The sequence below is a fragment of the Topomyia yanbarensis genome, chromosome 2, assembly GCF_030247195.1.
Source record: "Topomyia yanbarensis strain Yona2022 chromosome 2, ASM3024719v1, whole genome shotgun sequence".
NCBI lineage: Eukaryota > Metazoa > Arthropoda > Insecta > Diptera > Culicidae > Topomyia > Topomyia yanbarensis.
In genome coordinates, this window is record NC_080671.1 from 186,792,759 (window position 1) to 186,806,931 (window position 14,173).

General features: G+C 40.1%; 2 protein-coding genes and 1 pseudogene across 2 annotated transcripts; all 3 read left to right on the top strand.

Moving 5' to 3' along the window:
• The first annotated feature begins 238 nt into the window (after positions 1 to 238).
• Positions 239 to 6,542, top strand: LOC131679938 (ribosome biogenesis protein BOP1 homolog; annotated as a pseudogene).
• A 2,752-nt stretch (positions 6,543 to 9,294) lies between these two features.
• On the top strand, positions 9,295 to 9,843 carry LOC131679939 (uncharacterized protein K02A2.6-like). The gene has a single exon (XM_058960683.1). It carries the CDS (start codon positions 9,295 to 9,297, stop codon positions 9,841 to 9,843), a length of 549 nt encoding a protein of 182 aa, XP_058816666.1.
• A 401-nt stretch (positions 9,844 to 10,244) lies between these two features.
• On the top strand, positions 10,245 to 10,769 carry LOC131679940 (uncharacterized). The gene has a single exon (XM_058960684.1). The coding sequence runs from the start codon at positions 10,245 to 10,247 to the stop codon at positions 10,767 to 10,769; it is 525 nt and encodes a 174-aa protein (XP_058816667.1).
• Positions 10,770 to 14,173: the final 3,404 nt, after the last annotated feature.

Here is a 14,173-nt window from a genome sequence, read left to right on the forward strand (position 1 = left end):
AGCCACAAGCAGCAGTGTTCTCGGAAGCAGTTTGTTCGCGCAGATGTTGCGTGATTCATCGCGAATTGGCTGGCCAAACAGATGACGTCCAAGATGTTAATTTCTGGAGCAAAAGTTGGCGCACTGAGTCAGGCGCCAAACCGCTCAGAACTGCAACCGTTTTTTAACTGCGGCCAGCTTCGTCTTTCAGCTGGCAGAGAGAGGCTCGCGATTTGTTCAGTTCAAGCGACCTTAGATAATGGCACTGATGAAGTAAGTACATTGCGAATCAGCGCGCGTACATGCCACCTTTGGGAAGACTTGGAGGGCACTTGCACTGCATGGGGAAGAGGATTTAGTGCGCTCTGTACTGGAAATCATTCACTGCCAGTGCGTTAGAACCCGCAGTTGTATTAAATTCTTCGCCACAAGTCCCAACTGCTCGTTGGTGATGTTTTGCACTTGGACTTTATCTGGGCCAATATCTAAGACAAACACCGAGGGTACAAACAGGTGTGACATACATATGCTTCTCGGACTTTCGCTTCGTACACCAATCGGGGACTGCTCGCATCGAAAACTGCGTGTAATAAGCTGAAGTTATTTTTCACCATGAATGGTTTGAAAGTAAATGTGGTTTCACGGCTGCAAAAGTAAACCCGTGGATTGATGCGTGTTGGACTGATGTGATGAAGGACGATTGCGATAACAACATTTAAGATATGACCTTGTGTGGTAACGGTAATCTCATTGACCTTGTTTGAACAGGATTTATTTTTTTTATGAAATTTAAAAACATCTAAACATTTAATGCAATGATTAGTTGTATGCCGTCTTCGAGGCCTTTTGTATAAGTTCGTACTAAACTGACCTCGTGACTATGGAAATCTTAACCAATCAATGAGATACCTATTTTAAAGATTAGATCGCTTCAGCTTGTGGCAAAATCGGTATTGCGTAATACGACGCCAAAATCAGTATAGATTCATTTGCTTACAATTTGAAACAAGACCAGGAAAAATTTCATTTGATAAAATTCTTATTTTTTATTCAAAGTTCTCTACTTGAAATAAAAATATTCCTGCAAGAGCGGGATAGTATAGTACCTAGTGATTTGTGACAATTTTGTTAAATCACGATTGCTAAACTAATGAAAAATAAATTCATCATCCAGTTGTCCGCCATTTAAGAGAGCGTAATTAGATTATTGCTATCCAGCGGAAAGTGATCTACTTTCCATATTTGCGAGAATATTCAAATACATCCACAAAATCATCAACTTTCAACATAAGTGGTGTGTTGTTACATTGTGATATAAAGTAGTGCTAACAAATCGCTATCTGATGCCTTCTGTTGAGTTCCGTTGGTCATATTGAATAATTTGGCCATCGACTCAACGTTCAAGAGTGATTATCAAGGGATGATATGCATGTTGTGGGTCCGTCAGGGTAACAATTGAGCACTGGGTAGAAATCTATCTTGTTTTTGCCTATACACTCCGTAGAGTGTATTTGCTAACGAACAATTGCACCATGGGCCACAAATCGATTTTTTTGGTCGAAAATCCAGAACTTATAAACCGTTAGTTCTAGACTTTCAGTGTCTTTGGAACAAATTCTCTACAATAAGTGCCCTTCATTTAAGGGAAAACAAAATTAGGGTGGTCCTCTCGATTTTTGAAATAAAAAAATTATCTCTCGAATGAAAAAGATAGAAGGATAAAACCTTCTAAAGAAATGTAGAGAAATTAATTTTGAGTAACTTTGCTGAAAACGTCGAAACTCTATCTTCAACGGTTGTTATTTTACAGCAATGTACCTTGTTCCGCTTAGAATGACTTAAAAATTCTGTTTTTTTAATATAACATCTTTGAAGTTGATTTCTCGTGAATGACGACTTCGAACAAAAGTTAGCTCTTTCAAATGCGCACATTTCTTCTTCAGAGTCCAACTCATTAACTTTTATATAAACAGAGTTATTGACGATTTTATGCTCGACATTTTCTAAGCTAAATAACTCCGAAGGTGGCAAAAAGTGGCAATCAATGTTATGACCATCTGATAGTACTTTAAAAACACTACAAAATAAGGGGTACATTGTTCGTCTCCTAGCGACTCTTCATGTGAAATGTTTGCTTGTAAACTACCTCTGTTCCATGGGCCAAAAATCGATTTTTTGTTGAAAATCCAGTTCTTATATCCCGTAAGTGCTAGATATTCAGTGTCTTCAAAAGAATTTCTTCGCAATAAGTGCGCTTCATTTCAGTGTAAAAAACAGGGTGGTCTCCTTGATTTTTGGAATAAAAATAGTTTCTCCTGAACAATAACAATAGAAGTATAAAGCCCTACTGAAAAATAAAAAATAATCATGTTTGAGTAACTTTGTTGACAATTCCTAAACTATCGACAGAGGCTTTTATTTTACGGCGTTTTCTTTTAATTGGTTTGGCCTGACTTTAAAAAAAACAGTGTTTCAATAAAACACTTTTAAAGTCAATTTTCCAAAAAAATTTAAATTTTGTTCTGATAAGTGTCTATTTTTGCCTTTCTCAATAGAAAGGTATTGCAATTGCTCTGAAAACCGGCTTTTAACAGAGGCCCGGAGGGCCGAGTGACATATACCATTCGATTCAGTTCGTCGAGTTCGGCAAATGTATGTGCGTGTGTATGTATGTGTGTATGTATGTATGTATGTATGTGCGTCTGTGTGTGTATGTGACCAAAAATGTCACTCATTTTTCTCAGAGATGGATGAACCGATTTTGACAAACTTAGTCTCAAATGAAAGGTGCATAGGCTGCTATTGAATTTCTAATGAATCCGACTTCCGGTTCCGGAATTACAGGGTGATGAGTACGAACACGCAGAAAATGTCAATTTTAATAAATTCTGCAATGAATGTATAAAGGTGAAATTTTTTCCAAAATATGACCACAATTGCTTCGATTTGTAGTATTAGGTCACTAACATCTATTCAAAGTCTCTTTGGCCACATTGGCCACCATCATCGGTTCCGGAAGCCCCGGCGGAAGTATCTAAATTCAGAATAACAGTCACATCGGTTTCTCGGAGAAGGCTAGACCGATTCAACTAAACTTGCTCTCAAATGAAAGGTACTGCGTCCCCGTAAATGGCTATTTAATTTCATCCCGATCCGACTTCCGGTTCCGGAGTTACAGGTTGTGGCGTGCGATCACATAGCAAATTGTGATTCAAACCGATACTCCGATGAAAGCAAAAAAGGTAAACATTTCGCTAAAATGTCTCTCAAACAACTTAAATTTGTTGTTCTAGGTCACCGACGGTCAACCAAACTTTCGTTGACTACATTGACCACCATAGACGGTTCCGGAAGTGCCCGGGAAAAGCGGCCATCTTTCAAAATTGATGAACTCACATCAGTTTCCCGGAAATAGTAGAGCCAATTTTCACAATGATAGCTATAATATCCCCACAGATGTCTACAAAATTTCGCACGGATCGCTTATATGGTTCCGGAAATATAAACTGAACCGTCCGGTCACATATGAAATTCCCATATAAGCCGGAGCTCAAATTTTTTTTCAAAAGGGGGACCCCATGAAATTCCAGAAATCAAATTCGTATTTTTGATGTCAAACATCTTTAAAATGTATGAAACGTCGAGATTTTATGACATCACGAAAAAAATTTTTTTTTGTAAAAATCGACTTTTTGGGACTTTGCCGATTTCGCACCTTTTTTCAGTTCAATATTACCGTGGCTCTTTCTTTTACAAAATTTTAGAACTCGAATAATGATTTCTTTTCTTGTATATTTGTCATGTCATGTATAATAATAAAACGTAATATTTGCATTTGAAAGTTTTTAATGAATATAAACAACACAAACATTCTCGTGTTCATGATTGAGAAAGGCACAATTTCACCGCTAGGTGGATTAAAACAGGTTTGTATACTACGAACGATTTCGTTGGTCGCACGAATTCATTTCGTTTATCTTAGCAAAGTTTTCGTATTTATTAGCCTCTTATTGTTTTCAGTCGATTTTATGGGATCGATGTTTGACAACATCGATTTTTTTTTAATTTAAGAAAATCGATGTGGTTCAATCGATTTTATTGTGGTACGAAGAAATGGCCGCCTAATGAACGAAAGTTTTCGTAAATTTTACCTATTTAGTTTACATTGCATGAATGTTATCGTTGATAACGACATTATGTTTCATGAATTAAACGAAGTGATTCGTTTATTTCAATAAATATTTATATATGATGAACAATTTCGTTGGTCGCACGAATTAATTTCGTTTACCTTAGAAAAGTTTTTGTATTTATTAGCCTCTTATTGTTTTCAGTCGATCTTTTGAGATCGATATTTGACATCGATTTTTTTAAGTAAAAAAATCGATGTGGCCAAATCGATTTTATTATGGTACGAAAAATTTTATATTGCACGAATGTAATCGTTGATAACGACATTATTTTTCGTGAATGAAACGAAAGGTTTCGTTTAATTTAATGATCGGTTGTGTATATTACGAACGATTTCGTTGGTCGCATGAATTCATTCGTTCATCTTAGGAAAGTTGTCGTATTTGATATCATAATATTTTGACATTGCTCCGGTAGAGAAAAACTCAAACTTCTTCATACAAAACCAACAAGCAGTTCGCGATGGCTCAACTGAATCCGTATTGCTCCGGATTCTGGATCAACTGGAAGCGAAAGAGGTTCAAGAAATCACGTGGTATTTTTGATAGTTGTTTGTACGTGCGTTCAGTAATTTTTGGTTTGCGGGGAAACGGAAGGCGTTTATTTCATTGGAATTGGAGACGGAAAATGAGAACGGTCCCAAATCGAGTCTAAAGACAACGGAATCCGCAGGCCAGGAGAGTGCCAGCGATTTTTATAAATCGGACGAGGTAAGATGCACATAGCTGAAAGTAAAGTGACCAGGCGAGCAAATTAAGCCAATTTATCCGGATTTCAACGGTGTAGGTGTCTTCCCAGAAAAAATCGCACTTCAAGAACCAGGACGAGTATGCAGCTGGAGATACATCGGACAAGAAGGATATAAGGAACACTGTGGGAAACATTCCGATGCACTGGTACGATGAGTTGGATACGATTAAGATGCAAACAAATTGACTAAACTGTCGGAAGCTGATGCCATCGATTATTTCCTGAAAAAATGGAAGATCCTAACTTTTGGCGAACAGTTAAGAATCCACAAACTGGTCAAAATATTGTGCTGAGTGACGAAGACGTTCGGCTCATGAAGCGTATTATGGCTGGGAGCAATCCGGATGATCAGTACGACGATTATCAGGTTAATTTTTAAATTATCGCTCGTTATAAATTTTCTAATATTAGTCTTTGCAGCCCTGGATTGAGTGGTTCACATCAGAAGTAGAAAAGATGTCCATTCGTAATATTACGGATCAAAAGCGTTCATTTTTGCCAAGTAAATCGGAGTAGCTGAAAATCCTTGGCCTTGTTCATGCACTCAAGATGGGTTGGATTAAAACACGAGCCGAGGTAGCAAAGCAAGCCGCTTTCAACAAAGGTCCTAAGTTCTACATGGTTTGGGACACCGATCAAGAAAGAAATGCGTCGCATTCACGATCATGCTGTCGCTCCTAAGAGACCGCTACCGGTACATGCTGAGTCCTGCAATCCACAACTGGAATATTTATTTAACGAACGAGAACTGGCCGAATGGAACAGTCACGAGGAAAAACCGTGGAAAAGAAAATTGCATTATATCCCTCAAAAGTACAATTCGCTCCAAGAAATTCCCTAATTCGGCAAATGTAGTCGGGAACAGTTCTTACGGTGCTTGGATCTGTATTTGTGTATTCGTGGTAAATAAACTCGGGTTACTGTTTGTTGTAATATCTAATTCCAAAACTTCCATCTCCGTGAGATTTGCAACCGTTCCCAACGCTGCAGAATTTGATTAACAACCGCATACCGATATTATTCGTTCCATTAGCATTGCGCCGAAAGGAGAATATCTGGTCACTGGCTCAGACAATCAGACGGTCAAAAGTAAGCGTGTTTGCTTTAATCTGGTCTCAGCTATCAATTCCTATCGTTCTCTTTTCAGTATGAGAAGTCTCGACAGCACGTTCCTTCAAACTATTCAAACGAGGGACATCGTTCGCTCTTGGTATTCTGGTGTTCGAACAGTTAGTGGCAGTGGCCTCGGGAAAGCGACTGCTGTTGATCAATCCTAATGTTAACGACAATTCAATCAATCGAAAAACAGACGATTTGCTGGCGGAGGCACCAAAATCCGAAGTAGTTGACAATTAACGTATCGCCACTGCCGTCCAGTGGATGGAAGTTACGAAAGATGAACGAAAATCCGGCGTCCGTATTGTTATCAATCATTTCAAGAACATTAAAAAGGTTACGGGGCACGGGCGGGGGATTACTTCGTCGCTGTCATGCTGGAACCTGCCAATCGTTCAGAATTGATTCATCAGTTGTCCAAACGACAGCCACAGTTGCCATTTCCGAAGAGCAATGGGCTGATTCAGTGTGTGTTGTTCCATCCGGTGAGATCCTGCGACGTATAGCAACAAGGACCTCATATTATACCTCTATTGAAACTTTTTTGACATTGACTGATTGACGAATGGTGCTCGTAAATATTATTAAGTCTTTCGTAAATAACAGTGAACAATTCGTTTACCTAATGAAGCCGTTTTGTAATAAGCCAACGAAAGTCGTTTCGTGGATTTCACGAAAAACTCGTAATAAAAATTAAAAGTGTTTCAATGGAACTACGAATGATTCATTCTATGTACGAAAAATTCGTGTATTTTAAGAAAATTGTCAGTACGAAACTAATTCCTAGCGATTTACGAATATATTCTATCAGTTTAGAAATGGGAGTACCCCTTAAGAAAAGTGAAGATTCTAGCCGATTTATAGGTATAATCAAACTTCAAGAAACTCAGCTGAAGACACCTAATCACAAAAAACACCAACGAGAGCAAAAAAATACTTTTGTTCACCGTTTTCAGTTTGTAACCACGGTGCGGCGTCTCACCCGCACATGCGGCATCTCTCCCGCAATGACCTGTTTTTTTTAAAAAAAATTTAACTAATGTTCGTGAAAATTTGATGAACCGACATGACAAAAACCGTTTCACAGTATTTTAAAATCTTGTCGCAATTGATAAAAAAGGTTTCATCGAATATTGAATGGTTAACTTTGATGCAGGATCGATTTTTAGAAATGTTCGGCATCTCTCCCCAAATTACCCTATATCTTTTGTAGTACTGACAGGAATTAATAAATTTCTTCACCAGTCTGTCAAAAGTATGTGAAAATATTTCTTAAGACGTTCAGAACAATTATAACAAATATTGTAAATCCAAAAATAAACAGTAGGACATCGCACAAGATTTTTTTTTTTTGAATTCTCAAAGCCCCCCCCCCCCTCATATTGTAACAAATGTCAAATAAAGCTCAGATGCCAAATTTCACATCATTTGGACAATTCTAGACCCCCACCCACCTCGCTTGAAATTTTTGGTGCTATGGGAAAATATGGAGGAAAAACATTAAATGCTCATTCTGAAGTAGCACTCAGAAAATTACAATTAATACCTCTTTTTAAAAGAAATAACCTTAATATTTGAATGGAGATATTTCTGTTTCTCGAAAAATACGGAAAAGTTGGTGTTTCAAAAATCCCCTATTTTTATGATAATATATATTGCGCAATTTTTCTAATGTGAAAAAATCGCAGAAGTCGAACGTAACCTTTTCGACCTTTGACCGAATACGAGAAGTTGGGGTTATAGAACCTTTTGTCATTCATATTCGTGCATATATCTCTGTTATTCTTCAACGTGAAAAATTCTTATTTATTCCTGCGTCATGAGAAAATTTTACGAAAAAGCGCTGCTCCGACCCATTGCCGCGCTCGTTGACTCTGAAAATGGAGTTTGGGCTCACCAACTCATCCGGATTGACATTTGCCAGCAATAGAGACATATGACTATTTTCATTTAAATATTTACACAGACTTTGTGGAAGCAATTTTGCTGGCTTATATTTCGGTTAGTTTAGTTCAGCTTTAACGGCGTAGAACCATGAAAGAGTTACATTACCATTCATCCAATATACTATCTAACTCGACATTAGCCAAATATTTCTTATACTGCTCATAATTGTGAGTAAATTGGATCTTTATGTACAAGATGAATTCTACAGTGGGAAGTATTGTGGTTTCAGCAGACTGATTGTTGAGGAGGAAGTCGGAAAAAATAGAAACGACAAACGATCCGAAGAAGTGTACGATATTGCAAGTACATATTGCTAAACTTCTTAATACAAATTTCTTACCGAGTTATTAAGCTGAGTTTCGCTTGTCCACAGACTCTTAATAGCGGGACAATATATAAATTCAAGACGCGGGCATACGAATGCGCCTACTTTCTAAAATCAATAAGACGCTGGACATCAGACTGGAAAAAGTGGTGCAGGAGTGCAAAAGTTTAATAAACCTGAAGTGAGACACTGTGTTAATTGGCAGTCAATCCATTTCCGCCGCCGCAACGCATGCCGTTCGAACGAGTTCCCCCCATGGCAACCGCTGTAAGACGGAGAAGTTTGGCGGTAACAAATCCGAAACACCGAAAACACCGCGTTGATCTTGCGGTGGCATGCAATTTTTCCAGTCAATGCAATTTTCAAGGATCATAAATGCCGTGAATGTGGTCGGATTGGCCATAAGGCCTGTTCCTGATCCGCGTCAAAATCACGTTCAAAGCCGTTCAATGGGAAGCAGCAAAACAAAAACCACGCAGCCAAGATTGTAACTATCAGCAATTTGAAGCGCGGCCGGCGCTATGTGGAGACAGTGATTAATGGATTATCAGTTTAACTGCAGCTGGACTCAGATATAACCATCATATCCAGACAAAACTGGTTCAATCTCGGGGCCCCAAAGACATCTCCACTGGATTGTCAAGTCCAGACAGCTTGAGGAGACAGATTGGACATAGAAGCCATGTTCCGTGCAACGTACACTATCGGAGGAACTCAACAGAAAGGTAACTGTTATATTTGTTGTGCTGACCTTTCTCTGAATGTTTTAGGCTCCGACCTGATGGATGACTTTTGGCTCTGGGACGTACCATTTTCGTTCTTCTGCAAGCTGGTCGGTAGCCAACAACCTTATCAGCAGATAGTGGAATTAAAAGCAAAGTTCCCTGATGCATTTACCAACCGTATGGGTCTCTGCACTAGTGCGACTCACTCTCAAGCCGAACTCTCAGCCTGTATTCAAACCGAAGCGGTCAGTTTCATACAACATGGAAGCCGTTGTCGAAGATGAACTGAAGCGACTGGAAGATTTGGGCGTCATCACTCCAGTCACCTATGTCGATTGGGCAGCACCGATCGTGGCGGACCGGACCTCCCCGTTCGTATTTGAGCAGATTTTTACTGTATTGAATAGTGCACTCGAATCAAGCAGCTACCCACTTCCACTCCCAAAAGACATTTTCAATCGAATGGGAAATTGCCTGATGTTTAGCCACATCGACCTGTCCGATGCATACCTTCAAGTCGAGTTCGACGAAGAAAGTAGGAAGCTTATCACGATCAACACCCACAAGGAGCTCTATCGTTTCAACCGACTTTCCCCTCAGGTCAAGAGCGCTCCCGGCGCTTTCCAACAAATCATGGATGCCATGCTGAGTGGCCTATCATGTACATCACCGTACCTCGACGACATCCTGGTCGGTGGTCGCACCGTCGAGGAGCACAAGCAGAATCTGTATCGTGTTTTGCAGAGACTAAAAGAGTATGGATTCACGGTCAAGTTCGAGAAGTGTCGTTTCTTTATGCGTAAAATGTAGTACCTGGGCCAAGTCTCGATACGGACGGCATCCGCCCCGACCCAGACAAGGTTGAGGTTATCGTCAACATGCCTCCACCTCATGATGTTCCCACGCTTCGATAGTATCTGGGTGCGATTAACTATTATGGGAAATACGAAATACCACTGGATTAATTGCTCAAGAAAAGTAACAGTTTCCGGTGGTCTGATGCTTCCCAGCGTTCCTTTGATCGTGTTATGAAAATCCTCCAGTCATCGCTCATGCTGACGCACTATAATCCTCGTCTTGAGATATTTGTGTCAGCAGATGCTCGGCGATGGAATCGGCGCCCGAGTTGCATAACTCCAGCCGAGTCCCGCTACAGCCAGATCGAGTAAGAAGCCCTGGGTCTGGTGTACGCGGTCACAAAATTCCACAGAATGATCTACGGAAGGCATTTCGTTCTTCAGATCGATCACAAGCCGTTGTTAGCGATTTTCGATTCAAAGCATGGTATTCCGCCATATACAGCAAACCACCTCCAACGATGGGCACTAACCATGCTTCTGTACTACTTCCGTGTCGAGTACATTTCCACTGACCATTTCGGACATGCAGACATTCACTTGCGTTTAATTAACGCGTATGTTAAACCCGACGAAGAACACATCATTGTATCGATTGAGATTGAAACAGTTATCTGCAGCATTGTCTGTCAGTCCATCGATCGTCTCCCTGTGTTCGTTAAGACGATATCCGCCGAGACCAGCAAGTACCGGACGTTACAGAAAGTCGTGGAGTTCGTATATAAAGGATGGCTAAGTGATGCAAAAGCTCTCTCCGGAACACTTGAGGTACAGCAGCTGTTTGCGCGTCGGGATTCGCTGTATTTCGCGCAAAATGTTTTGATGTACGGTGAACGGATTGTCATCCCGAAGAAACTACAACAGAAAGTCCTCGAGTAACTACATAGAGGGCACCCTGGTATAAATCGTATGAGATCATTAGCACGCAATTATATTTACTGGTCAAACAACGATGATCAAATCACAGTCCTTGTGCGTTAGACCTCTCCACATTTTGAAAAAGTTTTGAAATATACATGGGTCAGCTCAAATTTTTGTTCTAGGTGTGAATTTAAGAACTTTCGCCAAAAATGGCTTAATTTGGACATGATTTAGAGGTGCCTCCAATCAAAAATCGTGTTTTTGCTATGTTTCCATAGGAAGATCACTTACAATCTGATTTGATAGGCCCTACATGCCCACATATCATCAAAGGTTGTTCCTTACACATATCTTAACATGTTTTAACAGGTGAACATAGCTCTAATCACAATAGAAAATTTGTTAACTCAAGTGCACTAAGGCAACATCTGGTACTGGGTCTCTGGGAAGATCCTGGAACGCGTAGGACAAGTCATGTATAATGTGCGGCTCTCGGATCGGCAACGAAAAATCCCCTCACACAGCAATGACGACTGTCATAGCGTTTTCGCAGCTGATTGCAATGGAGTACCAGATCAGGCAGAGTAGACTATTCCTCTTGATATTCTTTTAGGCACTTGGGGTATTAAGACGTCGGAAGATGCCGCTACCACGGTAACAGCGCCACCGCCAGCTGAACCAAAAGGATTGAACGAATAGCAGCGAGAGTTCTTACGAAAGCTACTCGAACCGGCTAGTCAGCAACGTTGTACACGGGTTCCTGTTAGGGGACATGGCCCAGATGAAGCGCTCCTGCGTCGCTCTTCGAGACAGCGACTTGTACCGATCCACTACGAGAAGGGGAGGTGTTGGAGTGCGACACCATTCTTCGCACGCTCATGCCTGTCATCCGACAGTTGTCAAGCGACAGTTGTCATCCAACTGGATGTGATCGATATACCGGCTAGCAGAGACGTCAGACATCCACAGCCGGCTGAACACAAGACGTGTATTTTTAATTAAATGTATTATTTAATAAAGTGTTTGTTACGATAACACCTCGTTTACTCTCACATCGTAACACTGTGTATAATTCGACCGTCAGCAGTAGTGGTGCTATGAAAATTGAAATTTTCATCAATCTTCAGAGCATCAGTCGATTTTTGCTTAAAAACTTTTTCCACAATCGTCCAATCGTTTTGTAGTCTTCGAGACATTGTTTCCTTAATAAGTTTTCTATGAAAATTTTGCATCGATTTGTTTTAGAAGGCACCAGGCGACTCTTGGATGAATTATTTTGTAAAAGTTGATTTCCCCATACAGAATCCCATGTCAACTATAAACCGCCGGCACAAAAATATAGTTTCACCGATCGAGCTTTAGGACTCAAATGGAATCCAAAAAGTTACTCGGAGCGAAATTTTATTTTTTTCGTATAACCATGTCCCACTCTACTGGACACGCATGCCAACCACAACAAAGATTAGTTAAATAAATCGAATCAATAATTATAAATACAGCAGCTTTTTGCCAATTTGGACAATCGTGTTTCTAGTACTATGATGAAACATTTTCACAGTTCTTATCAAAATATGTCAAATACACGCAAAAGCAATTGTTTATTTATTAATCGACTCATATGCTAAACCTCAAAATAATCATTTGCTTTCGTAACGTTCGCCCAAAGATAGGGTGTTGAGCCCATTTTCGCCATGTTTCTATTATCACCCTACCCATTTGAAGCCGTTGGTTAGAGCAGTGTCTGCCATCTTTGTTCAACGCATTGAGTCAAATGGTAGCGCAACAATAGGGGCACACGATTCGAGTTTTCGTTGCGCTCAAACACGAGAATTTCACTGTTTTCAGCGCATTTGTGTTATTTTATTGGTTCCTAACAACGAAGCAAAGCTGTTGATGTTAATTTTTTCGCATTCCATTGATTGTAGGCCGAGAAATTAATGAATTAGTGAGGCACCCTGCTATAGTATGGTGAAAATAGGCACTTTACCCTAGATGCTTTATTTTCGTCTCAGATCGGCCTCCCGTGGACTCACGTTTCAATTACTTTTTGCGGCTCAACGCGAATTCTTGCGATAGACAGATGATTACATATTTGTTTTGGCTGGATTTACGCTTTAGCCTCTAGCCCGAAACAGTCGGATTCCATATACTACTGCGTACGTACATGCGTTGCCAAACATTAAAAATATGCCAATCGAAAACTGATTGCAGAGCAAAACATTCCTCAGCAGTCAGAACATAATTTACAACAATGTCCAACAAATTATGAAAAATGAAATTCGTAGCATTTGCCAGACGCCGAACGATACATGATTGAAATGTGAACCGCGGCAACGCGAGCAAAAACTAGAAGCACAAGAACATGCGTAACGTTCAACTGGTACAAGCCAACTTCATGTTTTACAAGAGATGACAATGCAACCTGCGCATATGTCCCCTTCCCCGGCAAACGTGATGTGAAGAAAAACGTCGATCTGCAGCATGGGCACTGAAAATCATAATTTATTATCATAACAACCACTATTGATGGTCATAACATTTCTGTGCACGGTTGGGCAGAGTGCATTTCATTTAGTTAGGCACCTACCTACCTACTGGACGGCAGTCCCGGCAACAGTAATAATCAAGTGAAATCGAAACTGCACCGGGGCAAGCTGACAGAGAGACAGAGAGAGTACCTGCTGGAGTCAAACGACAACGAAAGAAGGGTGTGGGGAAACTGAACCCAAGTCTTGGCGCATATCAAAAACTTATTGGATGATGAATGGTTTTATTATACAAAATTCTGCTCGGGAAGCACAAGGACAACGGATTAGGGATGTTCATTATTATATATCTGATGTGATGTGTCGTTATTTAATGAACTTGATTCTATATTCGTCAAATAGAATAAGTAAGAAAGACTATTGAAATTGCGAAACAAAGAAATGTATGTGGGTTTCTAATATCTGTATGCATGATTCTTAAATATGGCATTTCTTTCCTATTCGGAACCTAATGTTTCGATACGATAAAAATAGTCATTTTTAAGTCTAAGCCCCCCCCCCCCCCCCCTTAGCTCGAGTCGAGGAAGCGGAATAAACTGTTCGCAATCTTATAAGTATTTAGTGACTATGCAACGTGTAAACTGTTACAAGTAACTTAAAATAAACAACATCCCTACAGAGAAAAACCATCCCGCGAAGGTTCATCAAAGCAGTGGGACCGAACCCGATCGTTTTAAAGTTATACATATTTGTACGTATCACATATTTAGCGCATCATTCATCCTCGGTACTCTTTTAGGTCCTCATAGCAGAACAGAACTTCATCCCAATCCCTGTCCTTCTGTGTTTTCTGACTGTCTGCATATCGAGGAGCTCCCCCTTGTTCGAGCGGAGCCGGACATGAAATTATGTTTCATAAATTATATTATTGTCATA